Genomic DNA, 24,723 nt, shown 5'->3' with positions numbered 1-24,723 from the left:
CCGACAGCTGGCATCCACGCATTTCTATGGTCCTGAACTTTCGATATTTCTATCCTAAAATTGGCCTTCACCAGATAATTCAAACTTGACTAGCCAGCATGCACATTCCCTGAGCCCTATAGTGGCCCAAGTAGCGATTGACATAGTGGCAGCATGTCACAGTTTAGCTTATTAGGGGACAGTGAGCGCATTGAACACACATCCTCTTTTGTCAAAAACGCCTATTTTCAGCCTGCTGCGCACTTTCTTTACCAAGAAAATGGGGCCGCAAATTGCTTGTGCGGAGCAGTCGAATACAAAGCCTAACTGCATTCGTGGTGTTCATATGCTTTACTGCATAACAGGCTGTACTGCGGCAAAGTCGACTTCAGAAACCGGCTGCCATTGTGCAATACATATTAGACTCTTGTCCATTTTTCTCACTGGAAAATTGGGTGCGCGTTAGATTTCTACTTTGTACACACAGAGCGTGGACGTGTGTTTGATTTGGGAGTGTGTTAGAATTGGGCGAATTCTACTGCCAAATGAATCAGCAGTCTGTTTAGGCATTTTTTTCTGCATCTTGTTTAATTCAGTTAGCTGGATAAGTCAGTCAGTATTGTCTGTACTGACAAGGTCGAACTAATGGAATATGACTCTATTTATTGACAAATAATTTTTGAAGGGAATAGTTCAGTTTTGGCATAACAGCTCAAAGCTGTTCCAGAAAAAAAAATTTTTTGTTAGCTTCTTCCATCTCCGAAGGTTTGTTACTTGCAAAGCATTACCAGTACAGTATTAAGATTACTTAGGGACAATAGTCTTTTGTCACTGTAATATGGTTAGTGCTGTGCAATGTATTGTGACATTTTAGAATTTTATAAAGGCTTGTGTACTGCTAATGCAACAAGCATGAAGTAACCTTCCCATTTAACGTTTCTTCTCATGCCAAGTCTGCAAAGGCTGTGTATGACCGGATCATCGATTTGAAGATTGCTACGCCTCAGATCATCATCAATTATGGCCTTTTTCTGGAAGAAAACAACTATTTTGAGGAAGCATTTAAGGTAAGATCAAGTGGTTTTGCTATAAAACTGCAATGAATGCTTTATTTGACAGGTCCTACTTTACCAATTTTGCAGGCCTATGAAAAGGGTATTGCACTGTTTAAGTGGCCCAACGTCTTTGACATCTGGAACACATACCTCACCAAGTTCCTGAAACGTTATGTGAGTAAAAAAGTTTTCTTTGGCATTGGAGGGGGGAGCAAAAGCTTGTAGTGAGTGTTGCTGGATTCTTGCTTTACCACCAGAATTGGGCTCGTTCAGGAGGCTGTTATGTATTATTGCTTTATTTCGAGACATATTAGTCTGTGATTTGTAAAATTGTAGCTAAGTGGCTGGCATGTTGAATAGAAGTGATATCTTTAACGACACAGGTAGTAGGTTGATAAGCTTGTACAAACAACCTACCCTTCTGCTTAAATGTGAAATGAGATTGAAGATAGTGCATTTGTACAACTTGAGCGTGTAGTGGGGATGCCTAATATTCTGATACTGCTTTTTTCTTAATGCATGTGATCAACTACTTTTTGATGTTAACATTAATTGTATGCAGTTGGATAGCCAGGGTTCATAAGGTGAACTATGCAAAGGGTAACAATTCACTGACACCAACAGCAGCATTGATGTACAGATGTTTTTTTAATGCTGAAGGGGGTGCTCACTATACTGCAAGCCAAGCTATACTGTTGCGTAATTAAAAGTGAATACTGTGCTAATTTAAGAGACACCACATAACTAATAAGCACAAAAATGAGCTTGCAGTTCGTGCTTTCCAGTCATCTCACTAGGCAAGGTTGTGTTGAACTTTAATTAGAAGTTGTATATCTGGAGCATAAAAACATGACCGCACATTGATGCTTTCACTGCAATGCAATTTAGCATATGTTTGGTAAAAGTGTTTTTATTCTAGAGCTGTTGCGGCATATCATTTCATTTTGGTACTGTTCTGTTTGGCTGTGTCTACCTGCTGTATTTATGTGGGGCAAGTTGAGGCTTGTTATTCTTGTTACTTTAATCACCTCATAATTACGAATGTCTCTCTCTCTCCATGATGTGTGTTTGCATGTGTATGATGTGTTAGTGAGTGAGTGAATAGGGGATGATTTATAGTGTTTGTGCATTTGTGGGGAAAGGGGGAAGGGGGAGAGAGAGGTGTTGGTGGGAAAATGGTTAGCATTTAATTTCTTTTTAAAATTTCAGACATTTCCTGTACAGTACAGGGGGAGAAAAAGTGCAGGCAGTTCTGCCCAGAGATAATGCTAGTTTATTGTGTCTCATCAGGTCAAAGACGAACAGTTTGCATAGGATACACATTTATGAGCAGAGCATTAGAAGTATATTGCTGCTTCATAAAATAACCAAAATTAATTTGTTTCCATCAGAATGACAATTAAGAGAAACAAAATGTTTCTTTCCATCATGACTGAAAGCATGTTAGTGTGCACCTCCATTTCAAGTTTTTAAGGTGCTTTGTAAGTTTGTAACACTTAAGGCACATTCTATATTGTAGCTAAACAGTTGCTGTTGGCATTGCTTGTCCCTGTAGTGCAGGATGCATTCACTTACTTGACTGCTCAATATGACATTTGCATGCGCCTCACGTTGGCACTGCCTCAAAACCACTGTGGACAATATTTACTACTGCAGCACCATCTTGCTGGCAAAAAGAAGTGTTCAGAGACAGAGGAATAAACAGCACATGAGGCAGGATGGGGAAGCAAACCACAGTGCAGTTTTCCTACTCACCGTTTCTGGGCTGTCAAGCTCTGCTTAGCTCCCTTTTTTAAAGCAAGATGTCACACATACAGTAGGTTGCCCTTAAGATGAACTTTGTTAAAGAACTTCTTGCCATGTTCATACATTGCAGACAAAAAAAGCTTGGTGAAGAAATCGTACAGCCACAGCATTTGTGCAAAATGGTGGTACATCTATCAATCCATGAAAAAAAAGTGGAAATTTCAAACAAAAGCTCGTTTGAGAATCTTTTTGGCACCAAATTAAATCTTTGTTTCCTGTCCACTCGATGGATGGCATCACATATTTACCTTGATACGTGACAGGTCATAAGGTGTTGCATTGGTCACTTGACCTTTTGCAAAAACCCATCAAGTTGGCTTTTCTGCACAACAAAAATTACTTCCTTGGCCGCCATAATTAAGCAATGAAAGCAAAGGTGAAGTGCAGTGATAGGTTCCAGCACAAGGCAGGTGCATGCCTTGTTCCCCTACATATGTCTTCTGCATTGTCTTGTTGGCACTCTGTTGATCCTCCACTTGACAGGATGCTAAGGCAGTATGCTCTTTATGTAGTCAAGCTACCTGCATACAGTGTGCTTGAAGCCATGCTGCACCTCATTTCTACCTTAAGGACTGGCCGTGCCACCTTGGCAAATGAGTTTTCACAGTGGCACTGGAAGGCAAAGTAAAGGAATGTTGCCTGCCGATGCCGATCAAGGCAATCGGCAGCATGTTACACTCCTGTAACACATGAAGGCGAAAACCTACTGCACACGTGGTAATGCATTAAGTTATTCAATCGGAGGGGTCAGACTTCTTGCAAGATTGTAACGAGCTACATTGTGAAGTAAACATATTGTGCTGTAGGTTGATCTTCTGAACGACACATGTAAGCACCTAATGCACTATCTAAAGGTTCTTTCATTCTTTCTTTTGTTCTGTCTTACTTTCCGTCTTTTCTCTTCCTTTCTTTGTTCTTTCTTTCCTTCATTCTTTTTTTCTTTCATTTAGTCATTCATATTCAGCCAATGCATCTTTGCTTGCTTACGGGGCTATGAGCCATCCTGATTGTTACTTTCTTTTTCGGATATGAGCCATTGCTAATGATGATATTTTTTGTACCACTCGTCAACTTTTTTTGTATCACTAGACCAGACGCCACTTTTTTCGGGTACGAGCCATTGCAACGAGCCACTTAAGGCTTTCACCATAATAAGAGAAAAATTTCGAGGACGTTTAAGCTTCGCCTTTAAGAGTGGTACGCGATAGCATTCAAAGATCCCTGACTGCTTCTCATGCTTCCCAGTAACTGCAGCGTATGTAACCATAATGTTTATCGAGAAACGCTGGCGGCGACGTGGGCTTTCTGGTAGAAATGTGGCCTCTTGCTGGGGGCCGCGATGCAGCAGAGGTGAGCACCATCTGGAGGGGTTGCAAGAAACCGGGTGCGCAGCTCCGTGGCCGTTCTATAAATGGTAGAAACGCTGGAAAAATGGTTTCTTTGAGTTTTTGCATAACAGAATTATGTTTTATCATATTGTTACGGTTAATGTTGAACCGGCTTTATTCAAGGGACGAGATTGATGGTAAAGTCAAGATGGCGTCCTGAGGCTGCACCAGCTCACGTCTTCTTCCTCTTCTCACCCGCCATGGTTGCTCAGTGGCTAAGGTGTTGGGCTGCTGAGCACGAGGTCGCGGGATCGAATCCCGGCCACGGCGGCCGCATTTCGATGGGGGCGAAATGCGAAAACACCCGTGTACTTAGATTTAGGTGCACGTTAAAGAACCCCAGGTGGTCGAAATTTCCGGAGTCCTCCACTACGGCGTGCCTCATAATCAGAAAGTGGTTTTGGCACGTAAAACCCCATAATTTTTTTTTTTTTCTTCCTCTTCTCCTTGCCTGGCTTATGCCGTAGCAATATATTCAAATTACAATCCAATGCTATCATGTCTGTAGGTTGTGTGTAAGTCGTACTTTACGATTTTTCTACGTATTTTAGCTTGGGAAATTCAATTAGTTCAGTAACTTCCTTGCGTGACATGGAGGGCCTGGATATGTGTGGTTCGAAAATTTTCTGCCAGAACGATGTCCGACAACGGAAGCCAGACGCTTCCACCAGATTTTCTGTGACATGGCGCCTGTAATGCTATCGCATTAAAATTCCTGTGCTGGGCAGGAATACCCGGGCCCCCTCACAACATCACAACATGAGATTTACTTGTACTATGTATCCCTTTATGAAAAAGTTCTTGGGGGAGAAAGCTGCCTGGATGGCACCTTACAACTGTCAGTGTGTAAAAAAAAATTGGATGAGGCACAGTGTGAAAATTCCGCAAAATGATTTCCTGATATAAGAAAATTTTAAAGTCCACTTCTTGTTTGTTATTAAGAGAGCCTAATTGTCTAACTGGTAAACTGCTGTGTAAATAAAGTAGTTACTGAAAAGATAAGTGTTATAAGGAAAGAAAGGAAATGTGTCTTGAAATAAGAATCAAAACAAAGGGTGCTAAATAGAAAGAGGAAATGTTGAATCCTAGAAATGATGCAGTTGTAGAGACTTTTCATTATGAAGTGAGCTGACGTTTGTCCTGTAGTGCACACTACATGCATTTTGGGCATTCAAAACTACCTTTTAGTGGATTGCTGCTGCCCTCTGCCACTCAAATTGAGTACTCGCACTTGGAACAATTGCTGTGTAAGTGAAGCTGGCAACATAAATAAGAGGTCTGGTGTGGTATCCTAACGTCCCCAACAAGTGCTGTATACTATTATCACAGCTATCATGTTCTGTACATTGAGTGTGTCACACTTATTCGATGTCACTAGCATGGTTTTGGTGGTCTTTCAGCTATTGGACATTGAACTCAACGGGTTTCAACTGTTTATGGAAAACTCAAGGTGTCTAGCGACCTGGAAAACCTGGAATAGTCAGGGAAATTTAGGTCACCTGGAAAAGCCGTGGAATTGTCAGGGAAGTTTTCATTTTAGTGAGTAGAGTCATGGAAGATGACTGATTAAACTGCTCAAGATGAAATTCATGTAGGTTAATTCCACACAAAATTATTAGGCTTCTTGCAGCACTGCAAGTGAGATTTCCTGCCCATACTAATAATAATACTAATAAGAATATTTCCTGCCCACCATAATAAAGGAACGAGAAGAAAAGGGGTTAACCGAGGGGCCAGATTTTTATTAATCATATCATAAGAAGCCGACAAACAAAGACACCTAGGAGAACACAGGTGAAATTACTTGTACTTGCTAATTGAAATAAAGAAATTATAAATTAATGGATTTGAAAGTGGCAACACACCTCTTTGGCCTCTGCTTCACGTAGATGGCACCCCCGAACCGACCCACTTGGTAGAATTCAGTAGTTGCCTTTTCCTGTCCTCCTGTTCAATCTTCATCTTTCTCTCTCACTTTCAATCTTTCCTGTCTTCTACTCACTTCCTTTACTTCTGGTTTTCTAGGCAGCATGTGTTGACCGTGTTCATTATATCCAGCCTTGGATATATAAGGTTACAGCGGCGTTGCATAGCTGGTGCCTACAGGTATTTTCCGAACCTTGTAGTGTCCCCTTGTTGGGCTTGGTGGTGGGTGGCTGCCCTCGCCGCCATATATTCACATGATGTGATGACAAATGCTTTCCCCCCCCCTTTCAGAGCCCTATGCAAATAGGGCACAGCGAAGCAACTTTTCAATTCACTTTCCGAAGCAATTCAGAAACATTTCTACGTTATAATATCATGCACATTGAAGGACCCACACCAGTAAGAAAAATATCTCCATTCTTGGTGTCTAAATGCCTCGCAGAAAAAATTGGGAAAGACTACAGAGTCTCAAAAATGTCAAGCTATCAAGCAAGAACCTGCTCCTTGAACTCAAAAACAAAGACTAGGTGTAAAAGTGATATCAGGGTCACAATCTCAGCACATTGTTCGCTAAACACAAGCAGGGGGGCAATATCAGAAGATTTCCTAAACTAGAGGGATGAACTACTCCTTGAAGAGTTCGAAGAACAAGATGCAATGCTAAGAGATTTATTAGCAGCACACGGAGGCAAACGGGGAATAGTCGCAAGCGTTCAGTGAAGGGCAGGAACGACAAGCTCATGCCAGTGGTGATGCTGCTGAGGCACAGGCTGCTCATCTTCATTACAGTAATTAAGGTTCAACGAATAACTATCCAAAGAAATTATGAACAACTCCCCACCAAACATGTGATGCTTACTTTTGGTACCAGTATTGTGCCTAGTTCACTCAATGCACGGTATGTGAAGATCAACGCGAAACTATATCCCAAACCCAAGGCGGTACCCTGATTTGGGCGCCAGTCCTGTCGTATGTGTTCCTTCGTCTTCGTCTTTAACGCTTTATTATGAGAACTGCAAAGGCGGTGCTTCAAGTGCCAGAGGTTTGGGCATGCACCAGAATTGTGCATCACAATCGTGCGCACAATGTTAAGCTAATTTTCACCCATTGAACAACTTCAATGCTCCTCCACATCATACAAACTGCAAAGGAGATTGTTCAGCTTCTTCACGATCATGCCTTTGCTGGAAGAAGGAGAAGGAGATAATTGCACTCACTGTGAAGGAGATCATCTCCTTTTATGAAACAAGGAAAAAAAACTATCTCACTTACCTCAAACAACCTATGCCAATGCGGCATGCAGGGAGCAGTGCCATGGTGGCCTCAGGGGACCTACAGGGGTCACAGTCTGTGGCCCTGTAGTAACTCCATCCGCCCCCTTTGTGGTAGCAATCTGCTTCTCCATAATCATCAAAGACGGGTCTGCAGACACCGATTTTGCGGGGCCCTAGGCTAAATTAAACTCCAAGGCCTGAGACGTGCGTTTCAGTGCCTGGTTCTTGATCATCCAGTGCCTCGGAGAAGGCTACGGAGGTCGGCCCAAAAACTCCGGCGTCATCGACTCCAAAAAATCAGCGCTTTCTGGAGTGTACTAAGAAGGACAAGCTCTTAGTAACTGTGCCGGAAAAGGGACTGGTAACCTGAACGGTTGCTGCTCTTGCATATAGTACAACTCCTTAACCCATGTCACCTACAACTTTTAAGCTCATACACGTATATTGACATTCTCAATTTCATCACTATGGCTTTTATCACACATGGGAATTGTAGAGGCCTGATTCACAATTTAAGTGGCATTAAAGTCTTAATAAACAAGTTATCACCTGTAGCATTTTGCCTACAAGAAACAAATCTAGGCCCTAAAAATAGTCAATTGATTAAAAGTTTTACTGTTGTCCGAAGGGACCGCGAACATTCCAGCCGCTTGTCATAAGCTGTTATAGTCACGCAAGGCGGCGCACCTACCCGTAATGTTTACTTAAACAGTACTTTTGAAACCGTAGCCCTCACTGTTTTATCGTACAAGACTGTCACCATCTGTTCAATATACATTCTTCCTCATACCCATGTTAAAATTCCAGAACTGGAAAATTTAATAGAACAGTTGCCTGAGCTTCTTCCTTTAGTCTGAGATTTTAATTCCCATTGTGCACTTTGGGGCAGTGATAGAGCTGACCAGGGAGGTTATTGAAGCTTTTATTTTAGCTAATAATATCTGTCTTTTAAACTCAGGTGCAGCAACCTATTTCTCTCCTACTTCACGCAATTTTAGTTGCCTGGATTTAGCTTTTTGCTCACCATGGGTTTTTACTGTTTTAAATGGGAAGTCCTGGACACCTCATATGGCAGCAATCATTTACCAGCTATCATCAAACCTGCATCATCAGTCATCACTACCAATTACAAATTTTAAACTGCGTCACTGGAAAACACATCTTGCTGACTGGCCGCTTTTTATGGAACATGCAAAAACTCGGAAGTCTTTACAAGTGAGCTAAGTGTTGATGAAATTAATCAAAAGTTCACTACGGTTTTAATTTCAGTGGCAAAAAAGTCCATACCTCAAGCAATACCCAATCTATACCAACCTCCTGGGCTTTAAACAAGCCAAACTCGGAGCACGATTTATTTGCAGGCGGAACGCAGGCGGAAAATCATCATGGAAGAAATACATATCAGTAAACAGTTCAGTCACATTTAAATGAATGTGGGAACAGGTGAGGAAGTCTAGGGGAGGTTATTCATCTTACACAATTACGTTATTTAAAAGCCTACAGGGTCTGTTCTGAAAGTAGTAGGACTGGTTTTTTCCTGGCCGAACGGGCGGACTAGAGGTGGCCTGCGCACGCAGGATCGGTGAAGGGGGATATTGGGAACGCTGGGAAAAATCGGCAGTCGGCTCTCAACCGCTCAAGAGAGCAGGTCACTTGTACTGTGAACCCCTGTCGAAACGCCTCGTCACGGAGAATCATGGAGGGTTTACTGGATCAGCGATATGCGATTAAATTTTGTGTAAAGCTTGGTAAAACAAGCAAAGAGACTCATGACATGATTAAGGAGGCCTACGGTGATGCTGCCATGGATAGATCAGGTGTTTTTGAGCGGCACAAGCTGTCCCGAGAAGGTAGGGAAAGAGTGGAAAATGACGACCGCTCCGGACGCCCTTCGACCAGCAAGACCAACGAAAATGTGTTGCGAGTGAAAAATTTACTGAACAGTGATCATAGGATGAATATCAGAATGATTGTTGATGACTTGAGCATTCCTCAAACCCAAGTTTTTGAGATCGCGACAGAAAACTTAGCCATGAGGAAAGTATGCGCGAAGTTCGTGCCGCGAGTGCTGTCAGAGGAGCAAAAGGCCAACCGGAAAGCGATCTGCCAGAATCTGCTTCATCATGTAAATGAGGACCCCAACTTTTTGGACAATGTAGCGACCGGTGACGAGACATGGGTGTTTGATTACGACCCAGAGAGCAAGTGGCAGAGCTCAGAATGGCACACCCCTTCTTCCCCACGCCCCAGGAAAGCATAAATGAGCAAATCCAAGCAAAAGTCCGTGCTCATTTGCTTTTTTGATCGACACAGAGTCATCCACAAAGCGTTCGTACCACTCGGACAAACAGTTAATGCAGTTTTTTACGTGGAAGTCCTCAAAAGACTGTGAAAACGCATTGTTCGTGTCCGCCCAGCCATTGCCAACAATTGGCGGCTGCGTCATGACAACGCGCCGAGCCACACAGTGTTCCGCGTAGTGGAGTATCTTGCCCAGCACAAGGTGTCAACGCTGCCTCAGCACCCCTACAGCCCCGACTTGGCCCTGCCAGACTTTTTTTTATTCCCCAGAATAAAATCGACGCTCAAGGAGAAGCATCACGGATCGGTAGAGGCGGTTCAACAGGCCGTGACAAGGGAGCTAAACAGCATTCCGGTCCAGGCGTTCCTGGAGGCGTACGAAAACTGAAAAACTCGTTGGCAGCAGTGTGTAGATGCGGAAAGGTACTACTTTGAAAAATTCTAATCGTTTGTACTATTCTCATGAATAAAATTTTTTTTAAAAATGAGTCCTACTGCTTTCAGAACAGACCCTGTAGGCAAACAAACAACACCACAAGAACAGGCTGACATACTTGGAAAACACATTTATAATGTCTCCAGCTTAGTAAATTGTTCAATAAACAGTTTGCTGAAAAACCAAAGCTGCATACTACTGGTAAGTCAAATGATTTATATAATATCCCCCTTGCATTGCAGGAATTAAACAGAATCCTCTCTACAGGTAAAAAAAATAGGAGTAGGTCACAACCATATTCACTACTCCATGCTGCAACACCTATCCCAAACACCTGTATAGGTTGTCCTTGAATTTTTCGATATAATCTGGGGTAACGCCGAAAGAGTGGATAAAAGCAATAGTTGTTCCATTTCTTAAAGCTAGTAAATCCCCACTGTCTGCAAGCAGCTACAGACCCATTGCCCTGACAAGCTGTTTGGCAAAATCATATGAAAGCATTATTAATATAAGGCTCTAATTTATTTTAGAATCAAGAAACCTAATAGATTCTAATTCGATATGCCTTTTTACACAAAACACTGTCTTGCAGTTTATTTCTATGATACCACGTGGAGATATGCAATTTTAAGAGACCCGGCTGATCTTGGGATCTGTGGTAAAATGCTGAACTGCCTAGCTGATATCATGTCTAATAGAACATTCAGGTGTGTCTCGACATGGTATTCTCACACATTTACACAGAAAAATGGCATTCCACAAGGCTGTGTTCTCAGCCCAACGCTTTTCATAGTAAAAATGAACTCTGGTAATAAGGTTAAACTGTCTGTTATGCACTCTGTATATGTCGACGATCTGCAAATGGCTTGCCACGCCTCAAATTTTTCAACCTGTGAGAGGCAGCTTTAAATCACAATAAATAAACTTAAACAAAGTGCTAACGAAAATGGCTTCTGCTTCTCCACCCAGAAAACAGTTACTGTTTTGTTTTCTCAGAAAGAAGGGCTACACTGCGACCCAGTCCTGAAATTGAGTGACTCCACACTGCCGGTTAAACAAGATGATACATTTTTAGGAGTGACTTTTGACACAAGACTAAACTTTGTGGCCCACATAAACACAGCAAAGATTAGGGCAAATAAAACGTTAAATATTCTCAGTGTTGTCTCGTAAGCATTGGGTTTCCGACCGAAAGTGCCTCTTACGCATTTACCGGTCTGTTGTGCGTACCCTTCTAGACTACGGTTGCATAGTTTATGGCTCAACCAGAGAGTCTTACATTCGACAACTTTATCCAGTACATAATCTTAGACTGCGAGTGGCAAGCTGCGCTTGCAGAACATCAACCGGCCAAAGTTTATACGTTGACAGTAATGAGCCTTCCCTACAGCAACGCAGAAGGTTACTCACTTTTTCCTACATACTCAGAATTCAGTCATCACTGCAACATATGCTACAATATCGCCACACAATGCAACTCACGCTTGCACTATACAAATAAACCGAACATGATTAGGCCGCATGTCCTACGATACAAGGAATACTGTTGAGATTGATATTCCTCATGAGGTCCTCCAGGCTGCTAAAAAGCCGCTACGGTTGCCCCTGTGGTGTGACTTTACAAAGTTATGTGATTGGACATTGACACATCTAAAGAAAAGAGACATGCCACAAGAACACATAATACAAGATTTCCGCACTCTTCAGGACAAATATAAAAAGTACACAGAATTTTACACAAATGGTGTGGGAGCTGTAATGAAAAATTGGGAAACAATTATTTGATTACCACAGTATGACTTTGTTTTCACTGCTGAAGTTTACGCTATTTGGGCTGTAATTTAATAAATGAACACTGACGAGCACTAAACTACAGTCATATACACTGATTTTTTAAAGGGCCCCTCACCAGGTCTTGCCATTTTGAGCTAACAAGCGCAGAGCATACATTATGCGGTAACAATAGTGTCTGCACAGTATTGCATCGCTACGCGCCACGGAAAGACCTGAAATTTCAAACCAAATGCCGTTTTCCCTTCTGCTCGCGGCCACCGCGCTTCAAGCCGGAGGATGATGTACACGTGCTAGTGCGCCTGCGTATACGTGTTCACACTGTGATGTCACTTGTGGGGACATGTGACTTCGAGAATTATTCAAGGCAACATGTGTTATTTGTGTAATATGTTGCTTGAATAGTAGAATTAAAGCTTAGAGAAATAATAAAACACAAACTGAATGTCTGCATGTTTTTGTTTTACTTCGCATTGCAGCAAGAGAGATGTACTTCCGTTTCATCTGCTTGTTCCCACGTCGTGCAGTCGCGCACATAGACACCGAAACTATGTCATTTTCTACCGTGTTCCAGCGCGGGATCATGCTCTGTGATCCGCTTGTGTCTGCCTCACTATTCTGTCTGCCACAGTGCGCGAAATGAGACAATCACAACAGCTCGCGCACAATGCCGTCATTGGAAGTGTGCCGCGCCGCAAGAAAGCGTGGAGAAAAAAAAAATGAAGGCGGGGCCCGTAACATATGCGTCATGCGACCCTCAAGGTCTGGTATGGTAGAATGCAGGAAAAGAACTTCGCTTGCGGAGGCTAGACGGGGCAAGTGGAGAGAGTGTCCCGCTTGGCAGTGGAGCTCGTCTTCTGAAATCATGGGTTCACGGCACTAAGATACTTCTATCTCGGCTATTAATGAGCCAATTAGAAAAATATTTGCGGTAGAATGCTCCCTAGAAGACATGGAACAACTTCTAGTGTATAAGCAAAATTTGCTATGGGGCCTGTTAAGGAGCCCTTTCAGTACACTGAAGGCTCTACATCTGAAATGAGTGTGAACACCCCTGCTAGGGGATATTTTACACATGTTAACTTCAAACAAATGTGGGAGATCAATTCATTTCTGCTGGGTCCCAAGCCATGTTGGAATACCGGGTAATGAAGCAGCAGATGGATGTGCATCCATGGCAGCACACAAAGGCATAACCAGTGCACTACTTCCATACAAAGATAGTATCCGAGTGACTTGGAAAAGCTTACTGACAAAATGGGAACACACATGGGACTATTGTGTAAACAACTAGCTACATCATTGTAAACCTTTACTTGGTGAGTGAAAGTCATGCATTGACCAGCACTTCGAAAACCTTACTGACAAAATGGGAACACACATGGGACTAATGTGTGTTCCCATGTTCTATTACATCGTTGTAAACCTGTACTTGGTGAGTGAAAGTCATGCATTGACCAGCAACGGTTTATTGAAGTAGTTTTATATTGTCTAAGGATTGGACGCACACACCTCACACATAATCTTTTACTTAGGATAGAAGACCCACCAGTATTTAAGAAGTCCGAAGAGCCACAACAGTTATGCGCATTTTACTGACATCTACACATATTGAAACACACAAACGAGAACTTTTGCACAATTTATATAAATTACACATTCGTTTACAGCCGGCTTTAGATTCAGGAGACTATCCACTAGTACCATTACCTGATGTGCTTAACTTTCTAGTCGACACTGGCTAGTTACACAAACTGTAGATCAACGCAACTTTTGCTGTTCTTAAAATTCATTTTATAACACCTTGTGTTTGCGCAGCGTAAACTTAGTCGCTTTTTTGCCACTTTTTTGCCACTGAACCCCATTTACTAACAAACATATACTCATAAGTACCAACGAAAAAGTTCGTTGTATCAGTGTTGCATTTCTGTATTGCTGATGCTGTCTCAAAATGTGTTTACATTATGCATATTTACTGCCACTTTATTTGATTTATGCTTTAGTGTCATGTTGATATTGTGTTCATGTAAATGAGTATGAGAGTAGACTGTGAGGTAAACGCAGTGCTAGTTTTTGCCTTCATTTAAAGCATAAATCACTTAAATTTGTTCAACTTTCAGATTCCAAGTGTAATATTGTCATTTTTACGCAGGGTGGCACCAAACTAGAGCGGGCTCGTGATCTTTTTGAGCAGTGCCTCGAAGGTTGCCCATCAAAATTTGCTAAGTGTATGTATATATTTCTTCAGTATGCACTTTGTACCCAGTGAAGCTTTGTGGTTCAGTGACAGACCACATTGGTAGTTCGTATTATGTACCAGTATGCTGAAAATTCTTTAGTCAAACATTTTAGTGCTGGTACTCACTTTTTTTTTCTGTTATTCTGTTTACTACTTTTTGATAATTCTCAAGGAGGCACATCTTGCATGTAGTATAATGGCACAACTAATATGTATACATGTTTTTGTATATTTTGTAAATATTATTTTGGAGACATTGTTGAAAGCACATGTCAGCTATTTGTAGATGTGACTTATACTTCAGAAAGGCTTAAGTTACCTGTAGTGAGTTCTTCTTTTATATTGCTAGAAAGTTCCTGATGTAACCAAACAAGCATATTTTTCTTCTTAAAAGGATTGCTTGTTTGTTGTATATGTTAAGCCTTTTGACAAGTTAATGTATATAGCAATGTTCAAGCATTTTGACTGAAATTAATGCTCCATAATATTGATACATCCCTTGCAGCTTTGTATCTTCTTTATGCCAAGCTGGAGGAAGAGCATGGTCTTGCACGCCATGCTATGGCCATCTATGATCGTGGCTGCAAAGCTGTGCTTCCTGAAGAACAGTTTGAAGTAAGTCTATTTATTGGTAATGCCAGACCCAAATCTTGATAAGAAGCAACTGTGTGCAGGCATCAGCTTCTCACATAATGCTCTTCTTTTGTTATAAAGCTAATTTCTCTCTCTCTCTGTTTTGTTGTCACATTGTGCAGGACATCATATGTCTATTTAATCTAGCAAACATTACTTTTACAAAACTGCATGAACAACTGCAGAATTACCTTTGATGCAAGCAGAATCACCATCCCAGTATATTTTCCCCCAACGTTTCTTCAACTTTTCTTTGTAATACTTTTCCAGATGTTCAATATATACATCTTGAAAGCTGCTGAAATATATGGGCTGACACATACTCGTGAAATCTATGAACGAGCAATTGAGCTTCTTCCAGACACCCAGGCTCGACTCATGTGTGTGCGCTTTGCTGACCTTGAGCGAAAGTTGGGTGAAATTGACCGTGCTCGAGCCATATATGCACACTGCAGCCAAATGTGTGATCCACGGGTGAGTGTCATCTGCTCAGTTGTTAGTTGCCACCATGTTAGTACAGTCGAACCACCATACAATTAATTATCAGCTACAGCAAAGTAAATTCAGAATTTTTCTCGACGATGTCAGCTTGTAACAAATACATGCTTGTAGCAAATATAGAATATAATGATGGTATTTTAGTGTTAGATGTTTTATTATATACCAAAATTCAACTCAGTGGGAGGAAATTACTGGTACTTTCGAAATTATTTGCTTCATGTAAAACTTCATTTAAATTAAAAAATTAAACCCATTTAAAATTAAATGTAACAATCAAACTAATTATGTGTTTTTTCTTTTATCTTGCACATGTCTGTTTTCTCTTTTATTTTTTTTCAGGCAGGGAAGGTTTCATTTTGGAGATCATCGTGTACATTGAAATGTTATAGACACTCAAGCCCACTTATAGCAGACGTGCACAGCATGACCATTAGAGTGCATGTTAGAGCTATAGCACTGAGCTAAATATACATTGTCACAACACAGTTACTACAAAAGTGCAATAGACACAAGCTTGCTAGTAGAAACACACTGTGTGGTGGTCATAATCTTTACCATGGCACGAGGCACCAAACCTTAACTCTTTCCATACTATGGGGGAAATAGGTGTTTTTTGTAGGTTGCACCAGATTTCTTTTTCTCAAGAAACTACTGCACTCAATATTTTATGTAATACAGAAATAAAAACCAGAATGAATGCACTTTTCATGCATAAAGGTTTTATTAACGACATGTATGTCATATAAAAGACAAATTGCCAGAATCAAGATTGTGGGATAAAATTGAACAATGTTTCTAAAGACACGGTTGTATCTACTAAAAAAAATATGTAACATAAATTATGAGATATGCAAAATGTATTACCGTCTAACAAACACTATCTCCAAAAAAATTAAATTTTTTATTGAACAGGTATTCCACTACAAAAATTTAACTGCAAGCACTACAGTTAGGCGTGCCGGGCTGCGGCCGCGGTTATTCCGAGCTGGTTTGCGTCGTCTTCGCTCTCAGAGTCAAAGTCCGACGAATAGGCAAGCATTCTGAGACTTGCCGTTGATAAAATCAGCCACAGACACAGCCGAATCATGACATCTGCAATATCTAGAAGCGCGCGCACCACTCCTGGAGGCGGCCATTTTTGCTTTCTACTTTGACGATCGCGAAACTTCGAAGCGCATTCAAAAATTGCCGCCTGGCCTGAAAAAATCTAACTGCTTAGAAAGAAAAATATAGTTCTTGTCCTTCATGCTCAATGGTGCAGTGTGTGCATGAGTGGCACGTAAGGTCTCTAAAGCATAGTTTCAAACAATCAGTAACAGGTGGCAATTTTTGCTTTCTGCTTTGACAATCGCGAAACCTCAAAGCTCGTTCCAAAATCATCGCCTGGGCGGAAAAAAGCGAACTGCTTAGATAACAAAAAAATATAGTTCTCCTTCACGTCCAATAGCGCAGTGTGTCCTTGAGCAGAGCGGGAGGTCTTGAAAGCAACATTTCAAACTATCGTTAGCGGGCTAAATATGCCCAGTGAGCACGGTATGGAAAGAGTTAATAAGTACTTTGCATGGAATCGGCAAAAGAGAAAGACAGAAGAGAAAAAGATATCCTGTACATGATTGTTGCACAGGGTGTCTACCAAGTTGACATTTCCAAATTCCCTGAGTTTTCCAGGTTTTCCCTGAGCACCTTTGCAAAATTCCCTGAATGAGCCAGAACTTTGTTTTACGTCAAGACAGGCTGACACCACGTTGTCTGATGCTGTCACTCTCTAGTAAGCATGCTGAAAAAAAAAATGACTTAATCCAGTTTGAATAGTAAGGAGTAATATCTATTTTATTTAAAAAGAAAACAGAAGGAAGGTGTTAGTAAAATGCACAGCGAAAGAAATGGTAAAACCCATTCCAAATTGAGTCGAACATTTTCATGAAAAGGAGATGCATACATAAGTAAATATTTTTTTTAATATGACCTATTTCTATCAACTGATAGCAAGCTCATCTGTATGAGGCCTGAACTTTGTCACAACTAAGGTTCTCTCTCAGCAGCTGGGAAGTCAACCTCAACTGTCCTGACATACTCTCAGCCCGTACACAACATCTCAGTGTTGGGTTTCACTGCTTAAAACGGTTTATTTTGGTTTGGATGAGGGACATCTGCATCTCGGCGTCTACCAACACAGATTTTTTTAGCTCAAGCTCCTTCAAAAAGGCGGCGGCACGCTTCCGTTCCCGTTAATTTAATTCCTCAGTGCGTCGGTCCTTTCTGTTCTCATCCTCCTTCTACCACGCTTTCACCACATGGATCATTTGAAGCATCCTCTTGGTCAGTTGTACAGTCAACGTCCGATTTTTCTGATTCCCTAGGGGCCGCAAAAACATCCGAAAATCGGGCAGTCCAAAAGTAATGAATGCCTGTCTTTAACTACCCTTAAGGGCTGAAATTGACCCAGGCACGCCCGAAAAAGCTCTTAAGGCCTGCCAGTACGCTTACTAGGCATATCGGTGCTCGTACTGTGACAGGAGATGGGGGTGCACGTGTGTATAATTAAAAAATACATACTGTGGCCCGTGACAATTGCCCCTTCCCACGCTTGTGCTTCACTGCCTAACTACTGTACTGAGGCGAAGCTAACTTTCGGAGACTGGCATTACGCAACGCGCTGTGCTCTGCGAGCTTCAAAGCCAATCGCGAGGATTACAAAGGCAGAGTCGGTGCCATTGCTGACAGCGACGAATTCTTTCAATGAAAAACACGGCATCGCACGGCAAGAAGCTTAATAGCGAACATAGAAGCAGCTAGGCCTAACGTTGCCGCGGTGGTGGTTACGGCTGCCAGCGGATCTGCGTGCGAGCGTGCCGGTTCGAGGCGGCGACATAACCAAAATAGCGGCAGTGGCGGCTTTGATTAATGCCATTTCTGACCTGCAGTCAGGGCAATATACATTGACTATATGGAGTACGTGGTGGTGCCGCAAAGCCGTGCAAATTATCGGGCATGTCCGAAAAATCGGACGTCTACAAAATCGGTCATTAACTACTCTGGCAATACATCGTGCCGATGACACGGCGTCAATGACGATTCGTTGCGATTCCTCTGTTACTGGAGCCAGTATTACCACGACTTTCATTCTCTTTCAATAAAGTTACAGCTAATTTTCCCTGATAGAAGCACAAATTCCCTGAGTTTTCCCTGAGTTTTTCCAGACTGTTCAAATTCCCTGAGAATTCCCGGTTTTCCCGGTTGGTAGACACCCTGTTGCACCTTCAGAGCTATTCTACATACCACTTGAGGATGTGCTTTCATGGCATGCAAAACTGGAAGGAAAGGACATGGCCATTTGTGGAAGCCTAAAACCTAGCTCAATAAAATTTACCTTTTAGGCCCAGGCCCACAGTGCTGAGAATTGGACTTATTTTCATGTTCATGAAATTTTTTACTGCACCCAGCACAACTACTTTAGCAATCCTTTGCATTGATAGTCCCATAGTGGCTACATATGGTATCATGTGTCATGTGTTGCATTTGTACTGTGTTTTTCAAATCCAATAATTTTTCTTCAAGGGATGCAAAGATAATTTTATACTTCATCTATTTGGTTCCCAAAGTTGAGTTCAAGTTCCCTTTTTCTCATTTTGGGCTTTAAGTGTACGTTTCTTGAAAAAGTCCCTTAGTACTTCCTGTGTTGACCATTTATACAAGGCCAGTCATGACGACAGTGCTGATTATATCTATTATGGTAGCTGCAACCGGAGCCGCTCAGTGCTTTCAACTTGGCCAGGCTTCATCACATTGGCTTAGCTAGCTATATTGCCCAAAATAGAAATGGACAAGAAAATGCCTGTGCATGAATCTCTCAACACACCGCTCTTTTCTTGAATGGAGTCTCTCCTGAGTGTACCCAGGATGTGGGTGTCAAAGACCGAAGTGTTGTTTGTGCATGGAAAGGAAAATATCAGCTCCCAGACTACTAGTATTTCGTTTTAGTGCATCTGAACGCTGGCTCCCTCCATGATGGGGCTCATTGCATCATTTCGAATGCATGTGTAGCCTGAGTTATGTGAGCGAATCATTCAGGCTCAGCAGCGAGGGTGCCAGAGGAGGCATGCAAAACTTTTCAGCTATTGTGCAGAGGGTATAGTATACGAAATCCCCATGAGCTGTGAAAGTCGTACAGGATGTTGCATTAATGACAGACTAAGAGAGCATGCTAACAGAATTGGTAATGCTGACGGTGCACATCTTGCCCATTGCAAAACCTGCGTATGCATGCTTGGTTCTAAGCTAGTAAAGATTGTAGGCAAGAGCAGGGATCGAACTGTGAGGGAATTATTGGAAGCATTTCATAGCAGCAAGAAAGGGTCAGCTTGTGTTAGTGACACATCCGTAGCGTTTTCTTTGGAAATGTATGTTCTCAAAAGGAAGCTTTTGTGACACTGTGTTTCTGCGTCATGCATTGTCTGCACTGTGCGTGCATGGAAATCTTCTTCGTTTTCTATCTCAGTCTGCTATTAAACATTTGGTAGTTGGCACTTTTCTGTTTTTCCTTTTTCCTGTTCCCTTGCTTCATGCTCTTCTACTTTGCTCCAAGAACAACCTGTATAGTAAGTTTATGCACCTGTTGAGCCATTGTCGTTGACTAGTGGCTATGGTGTTGGGCTGCTGAGCACAAGGTCACGGGATCGAACCTTGGCCACGGCAGCTGCATTTCGATGGGGGCAAGATATGAAAATACCCGTGTACTTAGATTTGGGTGCACGTTAAAGAACCCCAGGTGGTCCAAATTTCCGGAGTCCCCCACTGTGGCATGCCTCATAATCAGATCATGGTTTTGGCGCATAAGACTCCATAATTAAATTTTTTTTAAATCTTTGGTTATTTGCCAAAAAGAAGTCATGCCACTAAACGTTAAGTTATGCGTTGAGCATCAGCGGTGCAGTGAAGTTTCATTTCATTTCATTTATTGAAGCCTTAAATGCCCGGAGGCATTACATAAGGCGGGGGCAAACAAAGTGTGAGGAACTCTTCATCACGCAAAGGAGGGAAAAGAGGAAGAAAAGATAGACGAAGAATAGAAAAGGAAACAACGCTCAGGAGGGAACTGAGCAAGCGGCAATATCATCAAAATCACTGTAAAAAGCTATAAAATACAACAAAATACATACTACATAAATACTACTAAATACATACTATGCATGAGAACGAATCACTATCAATTAATTACTTAAAAGGGGTCAAGTAGCAAGTGTTCTGGGAAGATGCTACCTCTGCTTAGAAATGTAAAATTTCATGAAATTTTGAGGGGCATGAAAAAACACTGGTTTCTTTCATGCATTTCTTTTTTTTAAGAAAAATACGAAAAATTGAAAAAAAGTGATTGCAGACAGCGCCATGAAAACCTAACACATTTATTTATCCAACACTGAAAAGAATACAATTCTTACATGATTATATCGCAAAAGTCCCAGCAGAGCTTCCAGGTTCAAAATCTAGGCACGATTTCATGTCAATGCATTGATTTCAAATCAAAGTGTCAAGACTGACATTTGTATCAATCTGGGTCGAATTCATTTCCGCTTGATGCATCAACGCTCCACTGTGCAGCGGACGAAGCCTTCCGGACATTAAGGTTCGAGTGCGCGTACACAAGTTTTTGCACATGATCCCCTGTGAGCCTGTTCTGTAGCTTAATGTGCACATTTCCAAACTCGGACCAATTTCTTTTAGATGCGCAGAAGAAGGGGGAGTCTGCAGTAAGCAACAGGCGAGGGGGCTCTAGGGTTGGTTAAAGCAAAGTTCTTGCCACCACGTGGATGGATCCAGGTTCTTCACAGACTCCCAAACTCTTTTTTTTTTTTTTTTTTTTTTTTTTTTTTTTTTTTTTTTTTTACCAGACCTTTAGGTACATCGAAAGGAGTGGCAGAATTCTGTGAGGAAGCTTTGTCTCTTTTTTTTCTTCTTTCTTCTTTTTCTATTGTATCCTGGTTGGGAAAAAAAAAACTTTTTTTTTTTTCTTCGAAATTTTCAATGTTTTTTACAACTGCTTACATCTCTGCAGGCTGCTCTACCCTAGTGCTGTTTTTAGTTGCTTATTTTGCTGGTCAAATTTCCATAAGGAAGACAGTCTCAGCTTATATGCATACCATGTGAGCCCAGAAAAGAGAAGAGGAACAGTTAGGGTTGTCACCAGGTTGGTTTCCTGATGGCACAGTTAGTTTTGCGCTCACAATGCCATCTGCTAGTTCAACCTCTGCACCTGCATGCCATTTGCCAGTTTTTCGATTCTCCCTAAATCGGCACATGTATCGCAAGCACACTGTTGGGCATTCATACATAACAAACAGCTGAATGGTTGCAAGCAAATTCATTCCGAATTGCTTTAAGCTGTTCATGGTCGTGCAACTGACATTTTATCCTATATTGTGAAAGTGAGCAATCTAACATTTCAATTTCATTTTTTCCTCGAACCTTTCTTCTATGAGTCCTAGCGCAACTTATGCTTCTCTCTGATGTCTTCTTGGCTGCCACCCTCTGTTGGCGCTTATGTCAGCTAGTATGAGCAGTTTGGACCACATGAGTGAACTGGATGCACATTGTTCATTCTTTTGCCCCCATAGTACCCCCAGAGTCCCGTTTTTTTTTTTTTTTTTTTTTTTTTTTTTTTTTTTTTTTTTTGCTTGGTGAAGGTGGCAGCCCTCCATGCAGTAAGGGTAGCAAAAAATGCAGCATGCACTTGGCAGGTCTACTCAATTGGACTGACTTTCTGCAACAGTTCTAGACAGTGCCATGTGGCATGTATGAGTTCACATTGCATGAGTGCTGTTTGCGCTTGCACAACCTTGAGCATTGCACAAGCAATCCTGGACAAAACCCCTATCTACTTATTGGCTCATGTAGATCAGGGAAAATGATGCAGAAATGAATGAACTTTAGCCTTTGATCCTTTAGCCTTTGCTGTGAGTGGTTAAGTCTGATAAAGGGATACGTAGCCTATTTCCATTTTGCAATCACTGTAATTAGCACTGTACAACACAGGGGAAATGATGTGATGGCAGCGCATGTTATGTGTTGGGGAATAATTTGTCACACAAGAAATGCTTCTGAATAAATAAAATTGAGCACACTCCTAACTCCTAGCACACTCCAGGCTACTAACTTTAACTTATCTCCTTATACCAGCTGGACTGACCTTTTAATCACAAAAGAGATGTAGTTCTGTTCCTACACCACTGATCAATGAGCACTATGCAATGTCATCAGCTACAAATGGCTTGCATGACAACTGCATGGCCTTCACTTTCTGAAATAGTGGGTGCTTTAGAAATAAGAACTTGTGCAAAACTGGCCCCTGCGTGATGTCAAATTGAGGATGAAAATGCTCCACTCTAGTTCAGAAAGTGCAGTCAGGTTGAAAACACCCAGCAAGAACAGAGTGAGGAAAACACAGGCACCGTCACTTATGTCGCTCATAGTTTGACTAATTATTGAAAAGGAATTACATTTGAGAAGAAACATGTCATTCTGGCAGTAAACTTTTCTTCACAAAATAAGATCTCAATTCACGAAAATATTGCAATATTTCTTGCATCACAGTGATGTTAGTGGCATCGGTGTGATATCCAGAAAGTTTGGACTTAATTTTCTGTACTAATAAATTATACATTGCCACAAAAAGAATAGATTTGCCACCATGAAATAAAATTGTAATTTGCTGGTCTAACTCGATTTTGTGTTTGCCTTCAGTAACCGTTTAAAGAAATTCCTTGGTCCTCATATGCCTGTTATAGAAGTAGGTTAACTATTCATTTCATCAAGTGCAGTCCTGCAGTAAGGCAGCTTTAGATTTTTTTTGCATGAATGTTTTGTGAATAAGATGTTCTTTAATTCACCTAACATGCTTCCTGACTGAATGTTAGTTGAATGCTGGCTTTTGTAATGGGCATGTAACACAGCTTCAGTGCATTTTTGGCACACAGACAACAGCTGACTTCTGGAACACATGGAAGGAGTTTGAAGTGCATCATGGAAATGAGGACACCATGAGGGAGATGCTGCGCATTAAGCGCAGCGTACAGGCCATGTATAACACCCAGGTCAACTTTATGACAGCTCAAATGCTGAGTGCAACTGCCAGGGAAGCAGCAGCTGCAGCAGGCACTGAAGGTGAGTGACGTTAGAGTCCTATTTGCATTTGATGCTTTTGTCTTTTTACATTATGCCTTCACTTTCTTCACAGCAGAATGTTGCTGCTGTTTTGCTAGTTATACTCTCTTGCTTGTTAAATTGTGAGAATCTGACCGAAATATGCTAGCATTACATGGAGCACACCCCATGTAATACTAGTGTATTTAGCATATTGTGGTTTGACACTTTCACTTTATCTTATCCTGTTTTCATAATAAATTGTGTATCAATAAATATGTGCTTAGTTTATGCCCAAGTCGTGACTTTAAGTCTGTCTAGTTGCATAGCTGGTGATACGCATGTCATGACAGGGAATGGAGTGGTTGTTGCTGATAGTGGGGGTGTGAGGGGGGTAATACGTTGAGCAGGCATGACACAGGTAGCTTTGCCGAGGTGAGAAGTGGGGCACACTTTTTTGCAGTATTGTGTTACTTGACAAAAACTTTGAGACTGTGCCAGATCTTGTGGATGCTGAATTGAGATCTTGTTTCTTGTGTTAGTGTCACATGGAAAAATGGTGTGAGATGTGGTAGATATTCCTTAGCAGCTGTGAACTGCAAGTTGAACAGTGAAATGGAAACTACAGGGAAGATATACTGAAGCCACATACCATGAGGTGTGCATGGCAGAAAAATGTAAAGAAGAGTACTACACATGGTACTCTGATAAAACAATAATTTTCATTGCTGAAAGCTGTCGCTCTAAGGCAGCATTTTTGTTGCTCTTTGTACAGTTTGACAAAATGTTTGGCCAACAGGTGTTGACCAACACAGTAATGTGTTGGGGAACATGCTTTATTGGGACCAAGTTTTCACAGTGTGAATTTGTCCAAGATATCGTACATCTGTGACGCAGCTTTTCAGAAAAATCCATAACATTGTGAAGGCAAATAAGATTTTTTTAATTAATAGAATTTGTTTATTTTCACCTCAAGTAACAAGGTACGTTTGTTGTATACTTAAGTTACAAAACGACAGGTAGTGCCTGCCTAAAGGCCATATACTGCAAGCAATTGCTTCAGAAACGGTTGGCTTGGCTTGCACACATGTGACAGCAGCCAGGCAAATCCTGCACAAGCAATCCAGGAGCCATGTAATTGTGTCTGAGCAAGCAAACAACCAACAAGTGAACCACTTATAGCGTATGACCCCAGAACTCTTGCAACCTCTTGTAACACTTTCCATAAAAAAGAAAGTAAAAGTGGATAAGTTATGAT

The 24,723-nt window shown here is 41.5% G+C and overlaps 1 protein-coding gene across 2 annotated transcripts in view; it reads left to right on the top strand.

Annotated features, from left to right (window-relative positions):
• fand (Pre-mRNA-splicing factor SYF1 fand) overlaps positions 1 to 24,723 on the top strand; it is a 127,822-nt gene that overhangs the window by 83,363 nt on the left and 19,736 nt on the right. For both annotated transcript variants that reach the window (XM_050195065.3, XM_050195064.3), the window contains 6 exons: positions 933 to 1,046; positions 1,122 to 1,208; positions 14,109 to 14,184; positions 14,701 to 14,810; positions 15,099 to 15,302; positions 23,300 to 23,486. In XM_050195065.3, the coding sequence (XP_050051022.2) occupies positions 933 to 1,046; positions 1,122 to 1,208; positions 14,109 to 14,184; positions 14,701 to 14,810; positions 15,099 to 15,302; positions 23,300 to 23,486 (778 nt within the window). The remainder of the gene's footprint in view (positions 1 to 932; positions 1,047 to 1,121; positions 1,209 to 14,108; positions 14,185 to 14,700; positions 14,811 to 15,098; positions 15,303 to 23,299; positions 23,487 to 24,723) is intronic.

The sequence above is a fragment of the Dermacentor andersoni genome, chromosome 1 (assembly GCF_023375885.2).
Source record: "Dermacentor andersoni chromosome 1, qqDerAnde1_hic_scaffold, whole genome shotgun sequence".
In the NCBI taxonomy this organism is placed as follows: domain Eukaryota; kingdom Metazoa; phylum Arthropoda; class Arachnida; order Ixodida; family Ixodidae; genus Dermacentor; species Dermacentor andersoni.
The sequence above is the reverse complement of the archived record's forward strand: the minus strand, read 5'-3'. Positions and strand labels throughout refer to the sequence as shown.